Raw genomic sequence first — 26,743 nt, 5'->3', positions numbered from 1 at the left:
GAAGCAAGTGTTTGTGCCTGATCCATGCCACGAATGTCAAACTCTGCATTTGATCCAGGGGCACTTACAGTGTAGAGCTGCAGTTGTGGTACCCCTACCTTTTTCCATAGGGAAAGGTAATACTGTTGCTGCTTTGCAGTTAACTGTGAGGAAAAATGTGGAGAAAAACCCCTTTTGTATCAAGCCTAACATTTAGGTCAGGGTTATGTTAGGGCAACATGGACTTTACCCAGCAAAAGTCTGCAGGATGATCTTGACAGTGATTTTATTGCATTTCTTGTTTCATAGTCACAATAGAGGTGGAAAAATAACCAGTGGTCTTATGGAAGGATTGTTTGGTTTCCACATCAGGCCAGGTCAGAGCAAAGGTCTGCACAGCCTGAAAAGGGGCTATTAGGAGAAGAATCAAATTAGGGCAAAACCAGAAGGGTTCTTGCTCACAAACCCTACACATCTCCAGCAGCATGTTGCTGAGGAGCTTGGCTCCAGAGATGTTTTCTGGGCATTAACAAGTTCTCCAAAAGGCCTTCTTCTGCCAGTGTGCTCTTCCCTTGGACCCCTATGATAAGGGTTTTGGTGCCCTCAGCATCCTGGGGCCAAGCACTCCTCTGCTTTTTTGCTCACTACACAAAGACCCAGCTATTGTTGCTGCAGCCTCACAACCACAAGCAATGCATGGACTCCAATTCATGTTGGAGGGACATGGGGTGAGCCTTGACACACACGCTGTTCCCACTGCTCCCCCTCTTCATCTCCTGCCAGCCCCCATCTGTACAGTATTCCTTCCTGGCCCCAAAGCAACATCAGAGTGGAGTGGTAGCTTCCTATTTCTTTGCTGTTCAGGTCCCAAGTGATTGAGTGGGCAACGAAATGGCAACTGTGGGATAGTGGGCAAAGGCATGGAGAGGGAGCCATAGAAATGGCTGGCAGGAATAAAACAGCTGGCAGGGAATAAAAATAGCTTTGCTGGTGCATGAGTATAAAAAGGTTTATATGCCACACTTTGAAGGAGAAAATTGACTCCATTACAGTCAAGTGGCTTGGTGCCTTCAGCTCTGTCTGGACACTTCTAATTCTCAAGGAAAATTACTTTGATATCTTTTGTTGTGCTCTTTTAGCAGAGTTATGCAACCAGTGTGCTCAGCCACCCGCTCTTCACACCACTGCCCTCCCTGTGCCCACTGGGCCTGGGGCATGCAGGAATAACTGCGTACAAAGTCTCCAATCTTCCCTTGGTCCTGCTAACATTTTCCCAGCTACTTTTAAACCCATGTTCCCTCCTGTCATAGAATCTTCTCTGTCTCAGATGATGAGAGTGTCTTTTGCATGTGCTAAGCTGGATTTCTGACTGCAGATCCCCCTGGCAGGCAGCAAAGAGCGTTCATACTATTGATTGCTGGGGTTTGAATTTATGCCCCCAGTAGAGATCCTCCTCCTCACCTCCACTTTTTCACAGCATCCCCTGTACCCCCGGGGGATGCTCAACTTCTCTGAGGTTTCTGAGATGCGAGAATCATGCCTCTTTGGGACTGTGCTCGTGCTCCCAGTTGGGACCAGTGGTGACATGCACCATTTTGCTGTGGAAACACCCACGTGGGTGAGGACCCTCGCATCAACTGTGCTGTAGGGTTGTGATTTTCACGGTGGTTTTCCCCAGTCTTGAAGTATCCACTTCTCTGATGAGCTATGGGGGCATCAGCCAAGTGCCACCTCTCCCCAGCCAGCCCACACGCAACAATGGCAACCCTGCTCAGGCATTGCTGTTGCTGAATCTCGACATCTGTGAGCCAGAAAAACAAAAAATCTTTAGCAGAATTTGTCAGATTAGACTTGGGATAGGGGCTTCAACTTCCAAGGACATTGAGCTGAAGCCAGCAGGGCTACATGAGTTAATTGCAGCAGAGAATTTGGCCAGGTGTTCAAGTCTCACATGAAAGCTCAGAACTTGAAGTGATTTCTGGCTTCAAAATATCCTGTGTGTTGGCTGTTTCTGACTCTGTAAATAACTTGTTTTGTTACCTTCACATATGTTTTACATACACTGGTCCTTCTGGCATACCTGTATTCCCTGTAAGAAACCCATATGCTGATTTTCCCCTGTGTGGGCACAGCCTACCAAGCAGCTAACGGGGCTCAAGGGGTGGTGGAGAATGAAGTTTTCATCCTCTTTTCAGAGCAGCAGCCCCAGCAAGCAGATGTAGCCAAGTGACGCTGACATTTAAAGCAACTACCGAGATTACATTACGGAGATTATATTTAATATGGATGGCCAAATCTTTCAAACAAAATCAATGTTCTTTTACTTAATAATACCCTTGCCACATCTTAATGAAGGCTCCTCCAGCCCAAGGCCCTATTTTTCTGCCGTCATTTTGTTGCGTGACATCGTTGACTGCATCAGATGGTACATAATGCTATTTTCATCCGTTTCTATTGGATTTTATGCGTTCCCATCCTTGATTTGTCAATTGCCAGATCAATTAATCAAGGGACTCTTAGGGGAGAAACACTTTTATTACTGAGAAGGAAGGGGAATTCATTTAAATTCTGCATCTTCCTGCAGCATCCAGCATCTATTATTAACTCTCCCCACCAGGCACAGACAGGAGGACGACAAAGGATCTACAGACTGGTCTATGGCCATCTGAGTTATTTGTAGAAATAAAACCCATGCTGGGCTGATCCCTGGTCTGTCCCTCAGTTCTCACACTACGACAGGCACCCAGGCAGTACCCCTGAGCCTGGCCAGCCCCAGGGAAATCCAGGGCTCCTGCAGCAGGTCCCCGCACAAGGCTGAGCCTGCCATGGGCACAGCCCAAGGACTGAACAGGCTGTGCTGGAGCCTGGGCAGCAGTCACAACATCTGTTGGTGAAAGGAGAAAGACACTTGTCATCCCAGTAAATTCAATTTAATTAGCAATGCCTGAAGAAATTTAGTCGAGACAGGGGCTGGCTGTACTAAAACTTTGTGCAATTACAGAGCCCAGCATCAGCTTTTGTGAAAGCTGGGGGTGAAACCAGTTAATTTATGTGTCAGTCGGTGCCTGTCTCAGGGTGAAGTGTGCTCCAGCAGGGACTCCTGAGCATCCTTGTCAAGCTGTAAATTTGCTGCAGGCCCGGGTCTAGCATATACCAGAAAGCAGACTCCTAGCCCCAAAACAACCACCAGTGACTACACTTTCTCCTGTCACCCCAGCATGGACATGATTCCTGCCTGCAGGCATGCTCTCATCACTGGGTTCACTGTAATGTTTCAAACTGGGATTCCTTCTTTACATGTACCAGTCTTTGCATGCTCTCTTCCAAAAGAGGAGACTCTGCAGCAAGTTTTGTGGCTGAAGAAACCAGCTGGGAGCTTGTCCCAGAAGCTTAACACATTGAGTCCAAACACTTTTGAATGCTTGGGTATTTAGGAACAAATCAGAGTGGGATTTGCTCTGGACAAAGTTACATATCAATATCCCTGCATGATCCATCCCTCTCCCCACATCTTTTCTAAAAGCAGCCTTGTCTGGGAGCCAGACTCAAATTTCCCATGGACATCTCCTCACACCCAGCTGACCAAGAGCTGGTGGTCCTCCTGCTCTGAAGACATCCTCCCTCAGAGTGTGTGCTACAGAGATTAAAAATAGATTAAAAAATGATTATTTCAATAATATATCCAGAGAGGATAATGAAATTGCATGGACCATAATGCAGTTTCCCACTTTTTCATCCCAATAACCCCCTTTAATTTTTTGTCAGTCCTTGCAGCCACCTGCCCGCACCTTGCAGTCAAAAGGCACAAGCTTTTGTGCATTTCTCCTGACAGCCCTTCTCCCCACTCCAGAGGGAGAAGACCCCCTGTATTTTGCAACCACAGAGACCTGGGACAACTGTTGGCGCACCAGGCATCCAGATCTCCCCCGCCTTTGGTGCCTGTCAGGTTCATTTGATGATCAGTGGTTACTTAATGAGGATATGTGGAGCTGCTGAGACTGCAGGCAAATGATAAAGGTAGGGCTTTTGTGTCCTGGGGTTTAAAAATAAAAAGCAATTTCAGCAGCCACTGCGGGAGAGGAATGTGCCTTGTGAGTCTGTTCAGGAGATGTGGGGCTGGGGGAGGAGGAGCTGCTGTGGCAGCTGAGTTATCTGCAGTGAAGACTGATGGGAGCAGAAAAATGTACGCAAAGTTCTCTGCCAGGAGCAGCTCTTCCAAATAAATTACCTTTCTCAGGAAATAAGCAGTGAGCAGACCAGCCCCACAGCTATATTTTAATCAGTCCTTTTCCTGGCTTGCTGTGGGACAGAGTCTCACCCCAGAGGGGCCAAGGATGCTGACCAGTGCATCCATGCAGTGGTGCTAGGTTGGGTCACTGAGCCTCCCAGTGACATTGCTGGGAGCAGAGAGGAGATGGCACTCGGGTGCTTTGCCAGCAAGAGCCCAGAATGACTGATCCAGTGCCACCAGTGGCATGAGTGGACTTTGCAGTGACCACAGAAACCCCACAGATAAGAAGAATTAAGAGAACATCCTCCTGTGGTTTCTGCTAAAAACCACCAAGGTTTACACTGAAGGTAGACAAACACCTTACCCAGTGCCCCAGGCCTGCAGCATGGATGTGCCCACTGGTGTTGACCTCCCCGTCCTTCTCCAGAGGTCCGTCCTCCCCGTCAGGGCTGCCAGCATCTCCAAGCATGGGAGATGTGCATGACACCTGCAGAGCTCCACATGGAGTACCTACACTCCTGCCTGCAGCTGCCTGCATTCCTCTGTCCTGGGCAATCCCTGAACTGCTGAACCCTCTTCTTCCTCTGACCTCTTCCGGTACTGCCCCCAAGACACTGTTGCTCCTCAAACCACAGCTCAGCAGGATCCTCCTTTCAAGCTGGAGCAGTCAGGAAGCTCTACTGGTCCCCTAGGTAACCTACACCTTGACATTCATGGGAGAGAGCTGTCTTCAGAAAGACACAAAAATAGCAATGAGAAAGCACTTTGTGATCAAGCTTTTACAAACCGTAACAAAGCATGGAAGCTCCAGGTGGATGAGAATGAGCCCATGGGACTGAAGTACTTGAATCAGTACTAGCACTCTGCAAATGCCACAGCCTTGGCTGCAATGGGTCACTAACTCAGCGCCTCTGTGCAATTTACCCCTCTACAGTTTTATTTTCTGCCAAGTGGTGGGCAGGGATTAGAGCCACAGCAGCCCATCCATGGTGGCCTGGTCCTTGCATCAGGCAGGCTGTGAACTGTGAGAAGCCAAGGACCAAAACATTAGTGGGGATGTGACAGGAATGCATGGCCATGGGAGTGATGGGGCAGGCTGTGTGTGGCCAGGCTCTTCTCTCTGCCTTGGGCAGGCAGGTTCACCAGCTGGTCTGCAGGAAGGCAGAATTTGGTCCAGGGCACAGTATTTAAGATCTTAAAAAGGTAAATGATGTGTGTAGAAACTGCACAAACACAGCATGGGGCCTATGGGGCAAGGACCACTGTTTGCCTATGCTGCTCTGAGTAAACCAGGGCACTGAGCTGTGCTTTTCAGCACCACAGGCAAACAAGTTCACTTACAACAGTAGAAACCAAGAAAACAAAAGTCTATCTGTTATTTCCTTCCACCCGTTCCAGTTTCCTAAAAATAGCTTTCATTAACCATCTTTATTCATGCCAGACAGCATAAACCCCCCTCCAGCTAGCTGCTCACCTCAGTGCCTCCACCCTGACACGGGGTGACCATGGGCCACTGCTGATGTGCTGGAGCTTCCCCACTATGATGACAGCCTAGGGAGTGTGAGGTGACACAGTTGCTCCTCAAGGCTGGGCACTGAGCATGACAGAGACAAACCTGCCCCCAGTTTCCCCAGTGGAGAGGAGGAAGAGGAGGCACAAAGCACATGTACCACTAACACCAATAGCAGGGCTCAGCACAGGTAGTACACACCAGCCTCCACATTTGGTACTAGCCAAGGACTACCCTGATCCTGAATGAAATCAAGCATTTATAGTGGTTCTATGCCCCATAAAGGAGGATAAATCCCATATGTGTTCAGGTTTCACCCCTCAGGCTCACAGGGAGAATGGTGCAAAAAGGAGGTTGACATTACAATACAGTGGTTATGGCATGGACCTTTCCCCTCTTTTAGGCACAGTTCAACAGCCAACACCACAACAGAAGTTCAAAAGAAGGCTTAGCACAACGTGGATCCTACCTTTTCTGAGGCAATGAGTATCTGAGCATAGCACAACCCCAGCCGGAGCTGGAAGGGCACATCAGGGCCTCCTGACCTTGGCTCCCTCAGCAACTCGATGATGCCCTTCTGCAGCCGAGTTGTATTTTTAGGTCCTTCTCCCTGCTGATTCATTAGGGGAGCTAATGTTCTTCAAACTGCTGGGCTTCTGACCCTCGAGGTGTGTGCGCCATGCACTCCTGATAAATATAGACCACTTCAATTACATAACCTGTCTAATAAGCAGTGCCTGTCCTCCCTGCGGGCACGCGGGGAACCAGGAACTGAAATGCCTCTGCCAAGGGTGTGAATGGATGCCTCGCTCTTCATATTATTTCCTCTGTCTTCCATTTCCAAAGACTTCCTGCTATACCATCTTAACGAGTGAATCAGTGAGGCTGGATGGTCTTGGAAGTACTCCAGGTTCAGGGTGACCTCTCTGGTCTGCCCACTGCCACCAGTGTGCGGGGTAAGGTCCCCCTTTCTAATCCTCCCCTCTGCTCAGGGAGACATGGCAAAGTGGGATGGGATGATTAGGATTCAAAAAGACTGAGCCAAAAGCTGGATTCATTTCCTAACTGTATTGTGTCAGAGCATTTGGCAGGCTAGAGGTAACCAAAGGACTTTATACCTAGGGGTACAATGGTCTGTCACTGGAAAAGGCACCTGGCTTGGTTAACAGAGCAACAAAAGCACCTACCTGTGTGCTGTGTCAGTACAGAAGGCTTAAAAAGTCCATGTGCTTGGTAATAAAGACATCTTGGTATCGAGTAATGAGTCATCAGTGGAGTCAGGCTGTGACCTTACAAGATAAATGTCTGATAACTTTATGACCTGGATGTAACTGAAACAGCTGAGTTGCAAAATGCAGAGTAATTATTTTAAAAAAAGCATTCAAAGTACAGTGTGAAGCACATTATTAATAGACTTGACAAATGCATGCACAAGTGGGGGGATTTTTTTAATTTATTTTTTTTTTGTGCAGTGGTTTTTAACCCCTGATCTCTGGTTCCTTGTGGCACTTGCAGCAAGAGCCCCATGGAGAGGACCTAGGGAAACCAGGTCTGCCCCACAACAGGAAGTTTCTTCCCTGGAGAATGCAAACCTTGTATTATTATTCATAGAGAGAAGTAGCGGTTCTCATAAAATGCCCCCCCTGCTCGCCATGGGTTTGGCATTGCCCCGCCAGGCTGGCTGTGAGCAGCATCATGATGGCAGAGGGCTGTCAAAACAGCTTGAGTGATATTTATGACAAGGACCATTCTACCTATATTTGTTGTTCCTGCTGTGCCAGCATTCCAGCATGTCCTGTAATAACTTTAATAGCTTTTATGCAATGGCTAGGAATGATGAAGCTAATTCAAGATTAGGTATTTAACCTCCCTGGTTTTATTCCTGTCTTTATCTGACGATCAACAATCTGATCACTTCCAGCTTCCTTCGCTACCAGATTCAGGCTGAAGTGGAGCAGAGGGCAGGTCCCAAAGCGGGGGGCTCTGCTCTGACCTTCACATAAGCAAATAGCTGTGCTTTTGCTCCTGGACTGCCTCTCTTCTGGTATGCCATGGCCTGCCACTGGGCACCACCTGAGGGAAGGTGATAACTGTGACCATATTCTCATGGGGCTGGAGCCCCTTTTCACCCCCAAAAAGGGTCTGTGGCACAGTGTGGTGTGTGTCCCCAAGCAGCAGCACAACCCCAGGAGATGTGTCCAGTCCTGCTGAACCACCTGGGATGCAGGATGTGCATGACACACACCACTGGACAGTGGCAGACCCAACAGTACACCCCAAAGTCTTTGCCCCAAGGTCTGCAGTGACAGAATCACAGAATATTCTGAGTTGGAAAGGACCACAAGGATCATCGAGTCCAGCTCTTAAGTGAATGGCCCATATGGGGATCAAACCCACAACCTTGGTGTTGTTAGCTCCATGCTCCAACCAAGGTAGTCCTAGGGTCCACCCGTGGGGCCACAGGTTTGGGGTCTGTCCCAGCCTGCAGCAGAGGACACCATGCCCCATCACTCCTTGCCTGCAGTGCCCTCCTCTACCTCCCATCCTTAAATGATGTGCAAAGTCTGCTAAGGACTTTCCTGCTGGAAGAACTCAGCAGGAAACAGCTAATGCAACCTCTCTTGTTCATCCACGGTACTCGTGTCCAATGGGTAATAAAACCACAGGCTCCTTTCTCATTAATCCCTAATTAGGCTCTCTCTCACTCACATAGCACTTTCTGTCATTAGTGTTGGAAAGCTGAGAGCCTGCCTTTAACCTTCACATGTTGTGAGGAGGCAGACCCAAACACCTTGCTGTGATCTTGCATAAAACATCTCCTTGTGCTGGCTCTCAGGGGCTGCTGGAAAAGAACCTCCCTTTCCCCAGCATAGGCAGAAAGCAAAACCTCTAGGGGAGTGCAGCATCTGCAGTGAGGAGGCTGGAAATGTCCACTGGGTGTGACACTTGACCACTGAGTGACCACAAGGTCAGGTTTGCCCTTGTACCTCTGCAAGAGCCCAATTGAGGGACTGCAGAGGCCTGAGCCAGCTGCCCTGCTGGTAGCTTATCGCAGTGTGGGAATAGAGGAGGCAGCCACACTACTCCTAGAGCTTCAGCATCTTAATTTAAAGCCTTGCTGAGCATGAATGCATGTGGGCTGAGGCACCCCATGTTCTGAGACCGTGCAAGTGTCCTTCACATGGTGTACGAGCAGGAACTGCAAGAGGAGAGCAGAGATCACAGCTGAACATCAGCCCTTCTCCCAGTTGTGTCAGAAAAACCCCCACCAAATTATTAGGATGAACAGTCTGGTGTGGGTGTGCTGAGCACATGTCAGGGCCGGGCAACTGAGTTAGTGTATCTGGAATGTATGTGCCAGTCCTCACTGCTGCTGGCAATGTGGCACTTGTTGCTGTTATCCTGGCAGCTGTGGGGCAGCTGCATCCTGTGCTGTCCTGCCCATGATGGTGGGACTTACACCCAGCTGAGGCCTCATGGGCCAGGAATAATACCTGTCCCAGATGGACATGCAGCATCAAACCCATAGGTAAGTGTTAGAGCCTGATGCTGGGCACATCCCTAGCTTGCAGTAAGTGGTGCCTGTTCTCTGTCCTTACCCTTGACACACATTACTCACAGCAAGAGCAAGAAAGGAATCAGAAGAGTTTTGTTTGCTGCTGAAAGGGATTGTTTAGAACATTAAATGGCTGGTTCTGCTCCTGCAGGGATTGGTGTTAAGGCCTGTTAGAAGCAGCATGAGTTCACCTCCTGACCTCCCCATGTCCAAGACTGTGCCATGGTATTCTGATCCAACCGGACTCCAAGTGTTGGAAGGGCATATCCTCCTGCCCTTTCAGCAGAGGAAAGATTTCCTCTCCATGACCTTGAGACTGATCCACTGACTCTGATGATTTGTGCCCATCAGAAAGCAACAAGGAAAGCCCCTGGCAAAGTTGGGACCTTTGCTTAGGTAGCTATAAAAGGGCACTTCTCGAGTGAAAGAGTTCAGAGATGAGCTTCAGAGAGCTCTTCAGATAGCATTGGCAGGGAGTGCAAAGCTGTAGGAAGCAAACCTGGGGATCTACCAGCATGCACAACATCTCCACTTGAATCATTTCAGTGGATAATCTGGAAACAAAACTAACTGCAGCGGTGGTGAGGGGGATGATGAGGCAGCTCCTTGCCAGCAAGGTGAGGGAGCACCCAGCTGCCAGGCAAAACATGGATTGCATAAAACAGCACTGTGTTACAAGCAATTTTGCAAGCTTCCCTAGAAAGGTGAGTAGCTTCCCAGCCTGCTGGTGGGAATCTTACTGACAGTGAGGGATTATTCTATCCTTAAAGAACTCAGGGTCTTGTACAGCTGCCAGGAAAAGGAACAGGAGGAGCTGTTTGAATGTCCTGAAACAGGACATCAAATGAGAAACCTGAGCACAGAAAGAGAGGAGGTATCACCCCGACTATCTACAGGCACACACAGGCAATGCCAGCATTGGTGGGCAGCCTGTCAGGTAAGAACAGAAAGAGGCTCCTACTGGGGCAGTTAGTGGGTAAAGCTGTGAACCACCCCATGGAGGATATTGTTTTTCTCCCCACTTTATCTAAATATGTCTAAGAAAAGAAGTATTTTAACACAGACCTTTTCTTTCAGACTCTGAAGCAGGATGACATGCTCCCAACAGCTGTACCCAGTCAACACCTTCCATAGCACTTCTGTTATCCGTAACATTCCCCACCTCTATCCTGTTATCCCTAACATTTCCCTTCCCTTTGGGTTTAGTGTCCATCAATATACATTTCTCTCACTCACTTGACACCCGCAGTTCAAAGAGCAGAGCAAGCAAAGAAGGCAGACAAAGAAATAGCGCAGGGGAGCAGAGGGCAAAACCCAGCAGTGATGTCCGTGCCAGGTTACAGATCTGCTGTAACCTGCAGTGCCTCCTACTCCTCCCACAGCATTGCCTTGTGCTCTTGCACCCTGCACAGTTTATCCTTCTCTGCTAGGTGTCCTGGAGATGCAGAAGCAATGCTGAGGCCTGAGCCCCTCCAGCTCTGGTAAGGCTGAAGGTGCTTCTCTGCTGCCTGCAGATGAGGGTGAAAGGGCTCTTGCCTTATGTCTCACACGAGCAAGAGGAGAGAGAAATCTAGGGAAGAGGCTGCTGACCAGCAAAACCATTACACCAGCAGCTGCACACCTGCCTCTCTCATGTAGCCCAGCATGAAGTATTTCAAACACCCTTCCCTCTTCTCCTGAGAGCAGCTATGAAGGTGGAGTTTTGCTCAAACGCCTCCTGTCAGTCTTCTGCATATCCCACCACCAGAGAAAACAGTGACTCCAGGTGAAGACCTCCAGAAAAAGGGATGACAAACCATATGGAGGCCCTACTGTAATAGAACAAAGACATCTACTTAAAAACTCAGGGCCTTAAATCCACTCCTGATAAAGATGCCTGGACTTTCGAGAGGCCTGGCAAGAACAGAGGCAAGCGCTCTCTGCCTCTTGTGCATCTCAGCAGAAACCCTCTCTAGGATGAGAGTCACCCAACCATGTTACACGCACAGACCATCCTCCCCACTCCCAGGAGCCACTGAGATAGCCTGTGGTCTGATCCAAAGTCCTCAGGAAATCAGACAACCTTTTTCCTGTTGTATTGAACTGCAAAGGAGGCTTTTGGGGCAGCTGCAGAGTGAAAGCTTGGGCCTCCATTACTATTATTTTCTGTAATGACAAGAAAGATAGAGAAATAAATTTTTTCATTGCATACTTGAGTTCTGAGGAAACCAACAGGAAGGGACAACCATCCTTCCAGAGTGACAAGCCATTCATTTTGACTTCGTGGGACTGATTTGAATGCTCTGAGTATACACAGAGCATGAGACATGGAAAATATCCTCTCCAGCCGTAGAAACTGCTACCAGCCTTTCTGTTTCTTGTGGTCTTTCTGACACATGCTACCTGCTGGAGCTGCAGCTGTTTTACTAGGGTTGTCACAGCAAGGCTATTCCCCATCAGGTAATGAGGAGCTGAGAAACACAGCCCTTGTACTTCCACACTGGATTAGCATTCGAGCAATGGAGAGAGAAATCAAGGAGCCTGTGACCTGAAATTACATTAAAGACAGGTCCTCTAAGAACGGGAACCTTGCCATAGATCATTTCTTGTGTCACCAGTTCCACAGATGGTAAAAGGATATAGCTACAATGGAGGACTTATCCAGGGATCACTACCTAACACAGCTTACTCTTTAGCAATCCTGGTTAAGCAGCACAGCAAGGCTAAAGCTGAGCTGTACTTCTTGCATGCTCTCAAAGGTTTCTGCACCCCTTTACAGGAAGAAGCTTGAGTGAGGCTACAGTCAAACCCCCTTTCCAACTTGCCAAGGAGGGAAGGGGAGTTCTCCCCTCCAATAGCCACAAACTGTGGGTTGAGCATCCAACTGGACATCAGTCTGCCCAATACAGCCAACCATGCGACTGAAGACAAGGTTTTTTCCTTACAGGTGCAGTAGAAAGAAAACAGCAAAATTAAACACATGCAATGCTTCAGGTCTTTATTGTTGTTGTAGAGTAACTGGTACACGGTTAAAACATTCTAATAATATTATCAGTGAAATCTGAAAACTAAGGCTTTCTGTAGGTTTGTAGTATCCTGGTGTTTCCTTTCACATAGTGCACATATAAAATCAAGTTATAAAAACATGGATCTTTTTTAAACAACACCGATTGATGCAATGCACAAAACTAAGAACTACATTTTATATGATCCAGATAACACCTTACAGACCAGCTTTGGGCCTTGCAGCTTTGAAGTCAAGAGACTTGGTCTGACATCCTGCTACCCAGGTGAGCTTGATGACACGCACAGATGGCAGAATTTCAAACCTTCTGTTCTGAGCAGAGAGAAAGAAACCCCCCGATGCTCAAGAGGAAACATCTGATTGAGCAAATGGGAGCACCATCCTTAAAGCACGTCACTGATCTCAAATAATGTAAACAAGACCTACCCAGACCTGTAGGTCCCACAGACAGAGCAGTTGCTGCTCAGCAGTGCAGCTGCTGGGACTACAGGAGAAGGTGAGCTGTGACAAACCTGCCAGTGAGTGAGACAAGTCTTGGTGCTAAAACATGTCCCATGAAAGAAGAGTGGGTGATTCCTGGAGTACTAGCACCTTTAATCTAACAGCACTGAAAACATTTCAAAGTGATTTACCCAGCAGAGAATCATAGAATAATTTAGGTGAGAAAAGACCTTTAAGACCCTCGAGTCCAACATAAACCCAGAACTGCCAAGATTGAGACTAAACTATGTCTCTAAGTGCCATCTTAGTGTTCTTTAAATAGGAAAACAGGGTAGGAATAAAGAAGCCTCCAAGAAATCTGTATATTAGAATCTTTTCAGTAAAAAGCTACATTTTGACCAAAGAGAAAAAAAACATTCACAGAACAATCTTCCCTCAGTTCTTTAACCACTTTTTAAACAAAGAAGCTTCTATATCCACAAAGCTTTTCATTTTCATTCAGTTTTTCCCCCTCTTGCATTTCTAATTGAGCTGAAAAATGATGCACAGAATCTGAAAATTTACATGAGACACAAAGCCAACACCTCCCCTGGGAGAGGAGGATTCTTCACTGACCATTTACTCCACATCATGGAGTTGGGCATTGCAAAAGTGACATGAGCAGCTGACAAGAATATTATTCTTTCTCTTTGATCCGAACACATGAGAGAGGAGGATGAATTACAGATTTGCAGGATGTTTTTACCACATTACAATAGGTTACGTGTTTGGCTCCAGCTGGGAGAAAACCCCTTGTAAGGGTCGATGATGAATTGCATTTGACTTCACTGTCAGAGCCCAACTTTAATCACACACAGATGTAAATCCTTTACCGCTCCATGACCAACACTCACACTGATGCTTCTGATACATCTGATGACACCACAAAGTTCTCTGAACGACTGAGAAAAGCACAGCTGGTATTTACGTCACCAACACATAGAAACTGTTCTTTGAATTCACTCCTGAAGATGGTGTTAAGGCTATTGGAGTAGGCTGGCCATGGTTACTCCTGGCATGAAAGCACTTTGTCCTAAGCCGTGGCTTAGGACAGACTAGAAGAAGCCTTTTAGGTCTCCTCTGCATTAACCATAAATGTGGTTTTTAGGTTTTCCCTTGCAGTGGATTACCTGGATGTGCAGGGAACTGCACCAAAGCAGAGCATTAGGTGAAGAAAAACCAGGCTATGTAGATTTAAGCTGCAACCATGCCTGTGATATTACAGAATTGTGTTAAAAAAAGACCTCGAGGTGCAGAAATGACCTCCTACCACTCGTGACAATGAAACACCAGTTGTCAGTCGTCAGGTACTCAAATACAAATATGAAAAAATCATTAAGAAACATAACCCTAAATATAAACCTAGTTTTATTTATTTATTTTTAAGAAAAAAGGGATTAAAAAAATTGGAGTAAACCAGATGGCTTCAAGTACTTTCCGCGTAATAAACAATTAGCTATTATAAGCATAGATTAAAAAAGACTTGTCACCTTGCAAGGGACAGTTGAATAGAGGCTGGTGATTTGTTAAAAAAATGGTCTTTGAAACAAACACATAAGACAACATGCTTAGAGTTGTAATTTAAAAGCAAACAGGTGTGTCCACCATGCCAACCCAACGCTTGAGACACCCAGCACAGTACAAGATACATTTTGCACTCTGAACTTTCACATTTCATGGCAATGCCACTCAACACACGGAGACAGGCCATCTCAGTCTAGCTCAAACAAGCTGTCATGCAATAAACACAAATATTTAGTAAGTCATGAAGGTTTTGCAGCATTAGAATTGATCAGGTTGTTTAAAATTTTTGAGGTTGCAGAACAATCTAACCTGAAGACCTGAACTGTCTCCTAAGTGCTGGCAATGTTTTTGTCTTTTTCTGTGTGAATATAACATTACTTTTACTGTATATGACAAGGAATACAGTTGAAAGTGCCTTGTCTAAGCTTAAGCCTTCAGATTTTCTGAATGTCATGAAAAAAAGTGAACGTGTTATAGTGGGAGCCCCAAGAGAACCTCCCAAAAATTGTGAAGGAGGTTAAAAAGGTAATGATGTCATCAAGAAATCAAAGCCAATACAGCAAAGGGAAGATGTAGCTCTTCCCTGTGCTGTGATGTCTAAAACCTAAACCCATGTCTTGTACCAATAAGGAGACAATCACTGCATCATGTGCATTTCAACAGGTCTGTCTGACATGCACGGAGCAAGAATTCTTCCTGCTTATCTATATGGACACATGAAACGCCAAAGGAAGCAATGTGAAAACCAAAATTAATGCTTAAAAAAGAAAAAAGATATCTTGCCTACTCTGAAAATTAACTAAAATGTTTTCAATCCAAGAAGGTCTACAAGGAAACTGTTTTGAAAAACATTTTCCAGCTATTTGGAGACAGACACTTACTTTTGCCTCTGTGAGAAAAAAACACCACTAAACCAACAAAAAAACCCAGTTCCCCTATCCCACAGCTCTGCATACTACAGTGGGAACAACTCTCCCACAGCTAACAGGGAGACTGAAACAGTATGAAACAGTGAGAAATCAAAACTTAGCTGCACAGGTCTATTAAATAATCAGCAAAGACTTAAATGGAGGCAGAGCCAGGACTGTTCTCTGTACTATGACACAAGACTACAAGGCTTAAAAACCCCTCTGAGTGACCAAGCCAGAATGGTTGAACAGTGGTAGGTTCAGTAGTGTTTGAAAAAGCTTATGCAAAAATATTATTTTAAAATAAGTTTGAGTATTTGAAATATAAAAAAGAAACAGAACAACTTCTTCTCCAACTTTCACCTACCATCAAAACATCACTAAACTTACCAGCTTTCCAAATCCGACGCTTACTTCACAGCAATGTGATTATACAGAAATCATACATCTGTCTCTCTTAGCTGAACAGTTTGGGTTTCTACATGAAAGTCCAGTGCATGTTACATTTATTACCATCTTTATGATTGTTCAATAATCCAGCAATTTGTTTCTTAATGACAGCAGAATGCAGTTGCTAGCTGCTTGCAAGAGCAATGTTGAAATTACATTCAGAGATTAAAAAACTACCATTTTCACATGTAGGAATAACTAACATTTTTCTTTCTCTTCACAGAATCATGTGCAAATGTCTAACAATGGCAATAGTAAAAGACAATTCTCATGCAAAAATTGTTCCCTGTGCATAAAATTCACAGGGCATCTCAACCCACCCCCCCTTTCTCTACGCCAGAACTAATTGTTTTTTATTTTTGTGTCGTGAAATTTCTGGTGCTTTTTAAAATATCGATGACAAGCGAGTTCAATTAGTTCCAGCCCACCAAATATCTTTTGCTGCACAACAAAAAAGATGACCATGGCTGCAAAATACCACTGAGCAAAGCTGTACAGGTACAGCAGTGAGAGCATACCCAGCGGGAACACTGTCCAGTACAGGAGTGAGATGCACTTCACCACGAGGACCCTGAGCTCAGATTTACAGGGGGGAACAATGCCTTGCCCTGTTGCACTGAAACATTTTCCACCTTCATAGAAGTGTCGGAGTCTCTCCTCTTTCTCTTCCCAACGCTTCCGGCACCAAAGCTGCAGCTCCTCCTTAGAAGTGGGCACTGTCTCTATCGGATATCTCTGGACGTGGAAGTGAATCTCCTTTGGGAAGTTTCCGTTCAAAAGGTGCTTCTCTGTCTGAGGAATGTTTTGGGGGTATGCCACAGTTATGTCATGGATAGCATCGAGATTGTCACCTAGAAGAAAGGTTTGTGGGAAAAAAGATCAATACAGATCATGCAATGGTCAAAACACTAATTTGCTTCAAGGTGTGATTGAAAACTGTCCAAATTGTGGCAGAAATCCCAGAGATACATTAGCTATGCAGAGCATGTTCAACCTGCTAGAATCTCTAAAGGCTGAAAGGTCAAACTTTTCCCAACCATTATCTTTTCAGAAACTGAACAAAAACCTTCGTGAACAAGATTATACACAGTACAAACTAACGCAGAATAACAACAGTGAGTAAGGGATTAAAGTCAAATTTAAAGGAGAGGAGGTGCACATCTGGTCTTGGATAAAGAGCACAGTATGTGAGTCTAATGTTCAGTTATTCCTAGCTGTGCTGCATGCTGAAATTGCTTTTCACTAATGAAATACAACTTAGTCTATGTTCCTGTGAACACTGAAATAGATTCAGGTTGATCTGGAGCAAGCAGCATTCACAATCCTAGTTCAATGAAGACTGAGAAAACATAAGTGAAACATATACCAGCTAAATATCACGAACTCATTAAATCTAGGGTATCTCACAAAGGATTGAGGAGCAGCTTTGCAGCTCAGCCAGCTTTGCAGAGCACTCCAGTTAACACAATTTCTTTAGACCTGAGCAGCCAGTACTGTAAGGAGGTGAGCTGCTGTTCATTGCACTCCACATCTGGGAAAGACAAAGTGCAGCCTAAGTGGGGGTTGAAGCCCACCACTAAGTAAACCACATACAGTTAGCTATTTGAGTAAAGTGAGTGTAGTTAACCATTTAAAAGGCAATTGCAGATTAGAAATTCAGGGGAATATTGATGAAAAAAACCCTGCTCTTCATTAGCATGTCTGATTGAGCCAATGCTCTTGAAAGGATATCAGTATTGCCAAAGTGGGGCTTGCTAGTGTGTCTTTGTACTAAGTATTTTTATATTTTGCACTTCCTAAATACCTTCTTTATGCCCCGGCCCCTGACCAGACATTCTTTTTAGATTTCATAAAGTAAATTCTCCTAGTGTAAAACTGATCTAAAAATAGGCATGTGGTGCACTGGACGTTGCATAACTGTTAAGTTCTGCCAGCAGTGATTTATGTCGCTGTTTTTATTTGGCTGGCTGGCTGAGGGCAAAATAGAATTGGAGACTAAAAGCTGTCTCCAGTTGCAGCAGCTGAAGACTTTTGTTCTCACAGATGATGCCACTTCTTGCAAAGATGATCAAAACCTACTGTTTAGCCCCATTCTTCGTTTTTATTTGCTCCCCTTCCCCTGGCATTTTGGCTCTCTTTTAGAGCTCTAAAAATGACAGGGCAAGAATAGAAAGATACTTTAAAAGGCCATGTTCAAAATGATGTATCTAAAGTTCAATTCCAAATATCAAAAGAGGGGGAAAAGCCCTATTCAGCCTTTCAGAGTATTTTATAACTGTTCTGCCTTATAACGATCTCTCTTGGGCAGCAGCAGATTATTCGGGTTTTTAAAGAGCTATATATGGCTCCTAGGAGGTCTATCAGAGTGAAACTCAATATTCCATCTTTTCTCTAGCTATGGTATCACATCCTGTATAAGCAGAGAATCCCTGTATTCTGCACAGGTAAAACCTTTCAGATCTCCTACCAAGAGATGCCAAAATTGAACATGCCTTAGAAACCCAGCCTGCAAAGGGAAACGATGGCCAGCCTGCTGCACCTGATCACAAAACATTTTCATTTTGGGAACAGCTCGCATTTTCCCCCCACTATTCCAAATATTTCTGCCATCAGAAGGAATTACAGTCATCCTACAAGACAGATATCCCCCAGTTCCTGGCCCAGCCAGGGGAAGAGCTGTTACACATACCTCCAAGAGGTGTCCATCTCCTACAATCTTTCTTCCTCCTGATCCTCCATAGTTCACCAGGTCCTAGTGACACATAAAACCTACATACTCTACCCTAAGAGGCAGGCCAGAAAAGTTCAGCCTTCCTGAGATCCTTGCATGAAAAAGGCCTTTTATAAAAAAAGTTTTTGGCTAGATGAGTTTCTCACCCACCTTTTGGTCACTTGTGTCTTTGCAGCTAAACAGTCTGCCAATACATGCAAGTGGTCTTGAAAAATCAAGGCTTTACAGGACCACTGTCAATTACAGACTACAGGTAATAAATCATCAGATTTCTTGACTCTGTGCAAGTAGGACTGACAAGACTCTCTGCACTCTCACAGCTGGTCTGACCTCTCCAGCATGCAAGTAGATTTCTCCCCATGAATTCCTGATAAGAAATAGGGAAGCCTCTACTCCTTACCTATGGATCTGTGGCATCCCCAGACAAGAAAGCTTCCAGCAGGGCTTCCTACCAAACTGCAGAAGGTCTACACTACATTATGGTTGCAAAATTAGTTACCCAGAACCAAGCTCAAAGAGCTGTATACAGGAGGATGGACATTACTCTTTCAGCATTAAACATGAGGATGATTACCTGACCTGCTCTGCACGTCCGGCTGGAACCAGTATCTCCTAATTCCAGCTGCAAGGTTCACCTATTAAAGTGTATTTTACACAAGAAGAAATGAAACTTCAAGGGTTGATTTAGCATATTTGAAAGAACAGAAATATCAGAAAGAGAGAAAAACAGAATACCAGGTTTCATATGCAAAAGGATTAGAGCCTTTCTCAGCAGCCCCCTGGTTTGGGTCATACATATTTAAGAACTCCATGCAAATGGCAGCCTGGAGCTTTAATTCCCTGGCAAGGCAAGCATGTGGAAAGGACCAGCTCTAATCAGTTTTCTACAGCTGCTGAAAGAAGCATGCCCTGCTAGTGTGACATGCAGTAGAACTGCAGGTTCCACATTCCACACCTGAACAAAAAGCTTCTGCATCTTCTATGCTGATTTATCAATGGATATGGACAGTGTCACTGCATCACTACCAAACATGCTACTGGAGAATCTGCTAAAAAGAAGAAAAGTTACAGCAACAGATAAAGGTAGACCATTCATGAGCAGAGACAAAATCCCTTTAGGCTAGGTTTATTCAGGCAGTTCCAAACCTGCATTCTTGGCTGGAGCCATCTTTACTGTCTCCCTCTGAAGTTAAGCTCCTTGTCTCTGCGATCTGGAAACATCTAACAGCATGTGTTCCAAGGTGCCAGTCAACCAGAAAGTGATCCTAAGTGAAGATGCAGGGCAGTCACTGACTTTAAAGATCCTTTTTCCACCTGAATTTAAAGATTGGCTTCAAAAACCTGTTTCTGCACATCTGAAGAAGAAATTGCACTAAGGGAAACCACATCATTGTACTTCTCTAGTGGGTTAGCTCAGAGAAGCTGTTGGTGGACAAAACACTTCCTTAAATGCTTTTAGTATCCATGTCCCACTGGGGAAGGAATGAAGGACAGAGGAAATCAAATAATGTTCACAGATTTGCATCTGAAATCTAATTAAGCTAAGAAACTGCCATTAGGGCTAAAACATCAGGCAGGTAGCCCAGCTCTTCAGGACAAAGAGACACCAGTTTCAGTAGCTTTACAGTCTCAGGACTTTCTTCTCGCAGTAGTAGAACTATGTATCCTTCATAAAAATGAATAACGTTCTGTCCTATATATGCTTTATAAAAGCACCTCAGAAAAGGAAAGCTTACTGCAGTGGTCAGGAGTGAACATAAAGTTTATTTCTAATCATTATTAAGTGGCTCTAAACTGCATAACATGCAGACAATGATTAATCCGCGTGGTGGTCTTAATTTTGGGATGACAAAATGCCTCAAAAGGAGAATTCTTTTACTTACTAAATTTTCAGTGCTCCAATCAAAGTTACTTATATTTCAGGCTCCGTTGATACATGACATTACCTCAAGCTATTACATTGCACAGCTGGTTGCTTTGGGCACTGTACTCAGAGGTGGCACAGGGAGAACTTAACCAGGCTCATGACCAAAATATTAGCATCAGAGAAAGATACTGCCTTTTAAAAAACATTTCCCCTCACCCAGGGAAATAGAAATAAGGTTTATTGAGAAGCTGGGGCAGACTGGGCTGATGAGGCACAAGGCAAAGCCAGGCAGGTGTACTGACCAGCCCCATTTAAATGGGACCAGCCCCTTTTACCCCTTATTCCTCTATTTTCCAAAACTGGTTTCCTCCGAAGCACCTTGAAGCATCCCTTTCCTCACTTTTGGTTCCTCCCCTAAACATCCCATAATAACTCTTGTCCCCCCAAAAGCTCACTCTTTGGCATCCTGCAGCAACTCCCAGAGCCCTGACAGCAGTAACACCCCTCAGTCTGTAAGGTGATGGACAGGGTCCTCTCCCATGGACTCATGTGATGGGTGTCACTCCTGGCCCATGAGCCAATGGCTCCCCCATAACAACCCTCAGAGGAGCTGTGGTAGAGGCTTTGTTCCTCCATCTGGGTTTTGAGGCTTTGCCTGCCTGACCTTCTGCCCCTGTGCTCCTTTGCATGGGTGAAGACAAACCTTTTATCTCTTCCCTTATTATAAAACCTTGCAACCTGAACATTACTTTTAACTGTGTGTTCAATAATACCATGCCAGCACAGTATTTTAGTTCTAGGGGAAAAAAAACCAGCCTGAACACAAAAGGCAAGATTAAACTATTTTCAGCTTCTTTCAAACACATTCACAAAGAGAATATTGCGATGCAGATGCAATTGGAGACAACTGCCAGAAGTGATGCTCAGCCCCACATCACAGTACCACATAAGTGGGCTGGTTGGATGGACCCATCCCTTCTGCCATCACTTGGGAGATCAAGCACAGCCCATTCCTCAGTAATGATTCACACAAATGACAAGGACACTTCCTTGCTTGTACCTGGGACTGAGTAATGCTGAGCAAGCTCCCTGCGAGACAAAAGGATCTGTACAAACAGTGACTTCAGGGCCAACATGATGATTCAGAACAGGAGCTCTGAAAGCCAAAATGACCATCAGTGAGCCAAAAATGAGGATGGTCCCAGGCAAACCCACGCAATGAACTGCTCAGACTGTCTGCAGCCTAGAAGGTGAACAGGCAGCTGAGTCTCCTTGGCATTAACCCATTTCCATCCCTAGCAAGGATCTCAGCAGCTGTAATTTGTCCTGCTTTAGTTATCATTGACATTACTTTAAATCTTACAAGGATTATACAGTCTCTCCCCATGCATTGATCCAGCAGAGAAGATGCTATTCTTAACCACAGTACATCACAGAACAGCACGCTGATGAGCTGTTGAGCCGGAATGGGGAGAGGCATACTGAGATGCTCTCACAACAGAATATTCATGATCACCTTAAATTAAGCTGCTCTGTTAAAAGTGGGACCAGGATGTGAGGCCCTTGTCCATTCCACCTCTCACCTCAATATAACTACTTTCTCCAGAGAAGTGACCTATCTGTCCCTTTATCGCACAGCTCCAGATATTTCATACATTTCCAGGCTTCCATAAAACACTGGCTGTAGCTCACCCACCTATGCCCCAATATCCTCAACCCTACACACACTTCCTTAGGAAACACGAAAGAGTGAGGTTTGGCATTTCTGTAAATAAACTGATCAGCAACATAATTAAAGCAGAGATGGAAACAAGTAGAACAAATTTGTAGGGTTTTACACTATGTATGTTAGCTTTGAAACAAAGATACATTTTTGGACATTAAAACAAAAGCCATCTAAAACTGCTTACTGGATAATACCACTGCCTTGGCTCACGAGATTTGAGTGATTTTTCTTTGAGAACACAGTATCAGGAGGGAGCAGCTTCAAGGATTTACAGCCCCTCCTGGGAAGTATCATGCTTGTGAGGATTTAAAACTTCAGGCAGCCCTCTTTAAAGCAGCAGTGTCAGCTGGGGTTAATCTAAATCACTTTCAACTCAGTAGTTATTGAAAATCTTTTTTAGGTAAGTGTAGCAATCAAATAAGCAAACAAAAAAAGACAGAATGATAATACTGGCCTTGATTAACAGAGAAGAGTGATCCTGCATACCAATTCTTTCTATGCCTATCTGATTTTCCACTGGCATTGTGATACAAGGAGAGAGGAAGACCTTCCACCTGCTGACACGAAGGAGTTAGGGACACTGCATCTCTAGTCCCTGAGGGTAGGAGCCCGGGGAAGGGACAGCCCTGGCTTCTTTCTGCTTCTCAGCAGGAAGGAAATGTGCTCTGGGTGCTGCATACTGGAGTAGAGGACTATTCCAGCCTGGCTGGTACAAAGACCAAGAGATATAAGGATATTCTCATAGCTATCAGCAGTCATTACATGTGCTTAATTCTTTAGCTAAATAAATTTACATGACATAGTTTTGCAGCCTGATGCTACATCTCATTAATGTGTAAACAACACCACTAACTGAAGTTGTTGTGAGGTTGGTGTTGGGAAGGGAGATCCGCTTTGACTTTGAAATCTCTGTAAATACCTCATTTAATTATTTTAAGACCAGACCTAATGTTATCATCATCTAATCTGATCTCCTGAATGACAGAGGAGCTTATGCAGAATGTTTTCAGTTTTGCCATGGGATGTGGTAAGACAGACATCCCACATTGCTTTAAAGCTTTCAACATGAGATAAGCAATTCGTCTAATTAATCAGGGGGACGTGTGTATGTGTCTGTGTACGTTATTTTTGTTCTTTTACTTCCTGACCATATAACTTGGCTAAGTTAATGAGCTGTCTGTGCTCATACAGGTAAGTGGTTGTATGATCTGTCAACCTAGGAAGTTGCTCCTGAACAAACTAAACCTATTTAGTTTCTGAAAACTCAAAATGCAGCAATTTTTAAAGCTCAAATCCCTTTAGTGCCTTTCTGAATCTCTTCTAATATTTCAACATACTTTTAAAGCGTGGGTGCTGGAATCAGGTAGAATTTTACAAAATGGCCTCATTAAGTCCACACACAGGCATCTAGTACTAACATTCCTACTTGCTTTTTGTTTTTATGCCTCCAAAGACTACGTCCTTTCTTGTAGCTACAGCACCGCTGCAAGAGCTGATATTCAGCCCTGTTTATTAAGCATTATAAAGCTCTTTACCATATCCTGGAAGGCAACAGAGTCAGTAAGCTTTGGTGAGCCTGCCAGGATGACACTGGGTAGGTTTTGAAGTGACATGCAACAGGGCTAAAATGCAAATCCCACTGTTCTCCAGTGCAAAGTCCTTTGAGATGCCACAGCTGAACTGGGCAGCCACTTCCAATGGAGATAAGACATTGCTGAACTGGTAAGGTGGAGCTAGCAAATACCACTCCCTGTTTTTTTGGAAAATTTTTTCTAGGCAAGGAGAATACAGACTGGCACATCATCTGTGAAAAGATGCTGATCCTCAGTTGTGTCAGGGCACACAAACAAGCTATGGAAGAGTTTTTCCACTCTTACCTGTGACAGAGCCTGAGATTCTCCCACTCCAGGCTGATATCTGATAATCACCTTCACCAGCTGTACCTTGGGCTGCAGTTTGAGAGAGGGATTCTCCCCCTCTGCTCCGCTCTCATGAGACCCCACCTGCAGTGCTGCCTCCAGCTCTGGGGTCCCCAACATAGGAAAGATGTGGACTTGTTGGAGCAAGTCCAGAGGACGCCACAAAGATGATCAGAGGGATGGAGCACCTCTTCTAAGAAGACAGGCTGAGAGAGCTGTTCAGCTTCGAGAAGAGAAAAGCTCTGTGGGGAACTTAGAGCACTTTCCAGTGCCTAAAGGGGGCTGCAAGAAAACTGGTGAGGGACTTTTTACAAGGGCCTGTAGTGACATGACAAAGGGGAATGGCTTTAAAGTGAAAGAGGGTAGGACTAGATATTAGGAAGAAATTCTTTACCGTGAGGGTGGTAAGCCACTGGCACAGGTTGCCCAGAGAAGTTGTGGGTGCCCCATCACTGGAAGTATTCAAGGCCAGGCTGGATGGGGCTTTGAGCAACCTGGTCTCGTGGAAGGTGTCCCTGTTCATGGCAGGGGGGTTGGAACCAAATGATCTTTAAGGTCCCTTCCAACTCAAACCATTCTATGACGCTATGATTCACATTTATTGCTTTAAGACATCTCTCCCCTTGCCCTCTCCATAAGTCAAAATATAAGGAGGACCGAAGTTAAGCCAGCCAGCTCTCTTCCTCCTCTCCAAATCAAATCAGAGCTAATACAGTGTAGTTCATTATGGTATGAGAAGTCAGTAGTGTGGGAAACTTAAGAGCGGATCAAGCAGTATCTTATCCTGATCTGCAAGTTAAGATACATCAAGTGATAAACTGATTCTTAGTTTGTGGATTAAAGTGTACAAAAATACTTGGGCATGTGTTAGGCTGAAGGAAAATACAGAAGATTTAGCTCATAATTATTGCAGGCATTGTTTACACAGTTGTGCTTTACAGGATAAATACAAGGATGGGTTTTGGATTTCATGCATTTCAGAGCTGCTTACAACCTCCACTAAGGTTTTACAGCCAGAACTCTACTTGCCACCTCCCCGGACATGGGCCCTCTGACCCCGCTGCTATGAAAGTCACAGCCAGCTGGTCTGAAACATCATGCGTGGCTCCTGGGTACTGCTGTCAACATAAACCCTCTGACGACTTCAGGAACCGAGGTTGTTTGTTTAAAAGAGGAATCTCTGAGCAGACGAGGGAAGGATGTGCAGGGGGAAGGGACGAGGGAAGGATGTGCAGGGGGAAGGGGGGACCCAGTCATTGCAACGTGAAAAGCACCGACCCAGGGGCTCCATCCACAAGACTGCCTGGGGGGCTGTTGCTCTTTGGTCTTCCCTGCCCAGCTCTGAAGGGTTATTTTACAAACTGCAAAGCAAAAGCTCGTTGAGCTATAAATAAAATATGAAAATATGTGGGGAGGAGGGAATGAAGGGATAAAAGGGTTGGAATAACAAGTTATTTTCAGTCACTAGAGATGACCAGGCAAAACTGACTCACCACTCTTTACTCTATCATTCCCAAACTATATTTATCAAATCCAGATAACAAAAATGCCATGTTTATTCCCCTGCCTGCATATCTACTCTTTCCTGGCCTCCCATACCACAAGTCTGCTCTACTTACACATATGGGATGTAGTTTTCACAGGTATGTTACATGTTAGGTAGAAGAAGCTATGTTGTTTCTAGGCTTACAGGCACCACTAGTTTTCCATATAGAAAAATTTTATTTCATATAAGGGAGACACTGATGCACTGGTACTCAACTTTCCAACTCCACTGAGCTCTAACATGAATTTCCTGGCAAACAACCAACAAACTCAAACTAGAATCACAATTATGCTTGAAATGAAGATAATTTACTATACTTCAGTGAAATCCTTTTAAAAAGCATCATATGTACTCTACCTTGTCACGATAAGATGCCTTGCTAGACAGGCAAATGTACCTAAATTAGGAAATGGATGATTTATTTTTATTTTTAAAAAGAATGCTAAACTAGTCATCTAAGTCTTTCTGAAAAGCTAAGAATCACTACAATTAAGGAAAAACAAGACACCAAATACCCTTAAAATAAATCATACACAAACACACAGAGCTTATTCTAATCTTTAATATAACAGACAATTGACCCAATTTTTCTGTTACTGGCTGGGCATTTCAAATCACTGTGAATCTGAGAAAGAAGTAATCCACCCCAGCACATTTCTTTGCCCTCTGCTTGGATGAACAATCTCTCCCCAATGCGGATGGAATAAAGCATCAACCTCTACAGCAGAAAACACATCCCTATTCTAGGTAATCCAGTTTTGCCAGAATTCAGCTTTGCATCTGCAGTTTCTACTGCCATTTCTGACTGGCCTCACTGAGTTAATAGTAAAGCAAAACACTGGAACAATTTACATACACAACTGTCATACCAATGATGCTCAACATTGCAGGATGTTACTGCTAGGTAAACAATAGAGCTGGCTTAAACCCTGGAATTTTAGGAGAAGAAAAGTGGTAATTTTTAAAGATGTAAGCAGTAGCAGTATGTATGAACTGCCATTTTGTAGCAGAACAGCCTATATTAGCTTTCAGGATCCCAATGAAAATGCAAGCATTAAAGGGGTTTTCCTTCCCCATCTCTGTGGTCATTTTATTAGATGTTATTTATTTCCCCCAATTCTTCCACAACCATTGCTAACACTCTTTTCAAATACATCTATCTTTTTTCTGGAGTTCTAGGATTTGCCAGGATGTAGGGTAGGAATTTCCTCATAATTTTTAATCACTTTCACACTGTCTTAGGTAAACATTAGTCAATCTACAGACTGACCAGCTACTTATTTTGAGTCTTGTCCTTTGCAAAGTCACTGTA

At 44.8% G+C, this 26,743-nt stretch overlaps 1 protein-coding gene across 5 annotated transcripts in view; it reads right to left on the bottom strand.

The window, feature by feature from the left end:
• Window positions 1-12,236: 12,236 nt before the first annotated feature.
• LCLAT1 (lysocardiolipin acyltransferase 1) overlaps window positions 12,237-26,743 on the bottom strand; it is a 115,397-nt gene continuing 100,890 nt past the window's right edge. For 4 of the 5 annotated variants that reach the window (XM_027659318.1, XM_027659320.1, XM_027659321.1 and 1 more), the window contains one exon: window positions 12,239-16,493. In XM_027659318.1, the coding sequence (XP_027515119.1) occupies window positions 15,985-16,493 (509 nt within the window). In that variant the 3' untranslated portion in view covers window positions 12,239-15,984. Of the gene's footprint in view, window positions 16,494-26,743 lie in introns of all 5 variants that reach the window. The other variant, XM_027659317.1, reaches the window with a different exon arrangement.

This window comes from Corapipo altera, unplaced genomic scaffold (assembly GCF_003945725.1).
Source record: "Corapipo altera isolate COAL_440 unplaced genomic scaffold, ASM394572v1 48, whole genome shotgun sequence".
Taxonomy (NCBI): domain Eukaryota; kingdom Metazoa; phylum Chordata; class Aves; order Passeriformes; family Pipridae; genus Corapipo; species Corapipo altera.
Note: the sequence above shows the minus strand (reverse complement) of the source record. Positions and strands in the feature narration are given on the sequence as shown.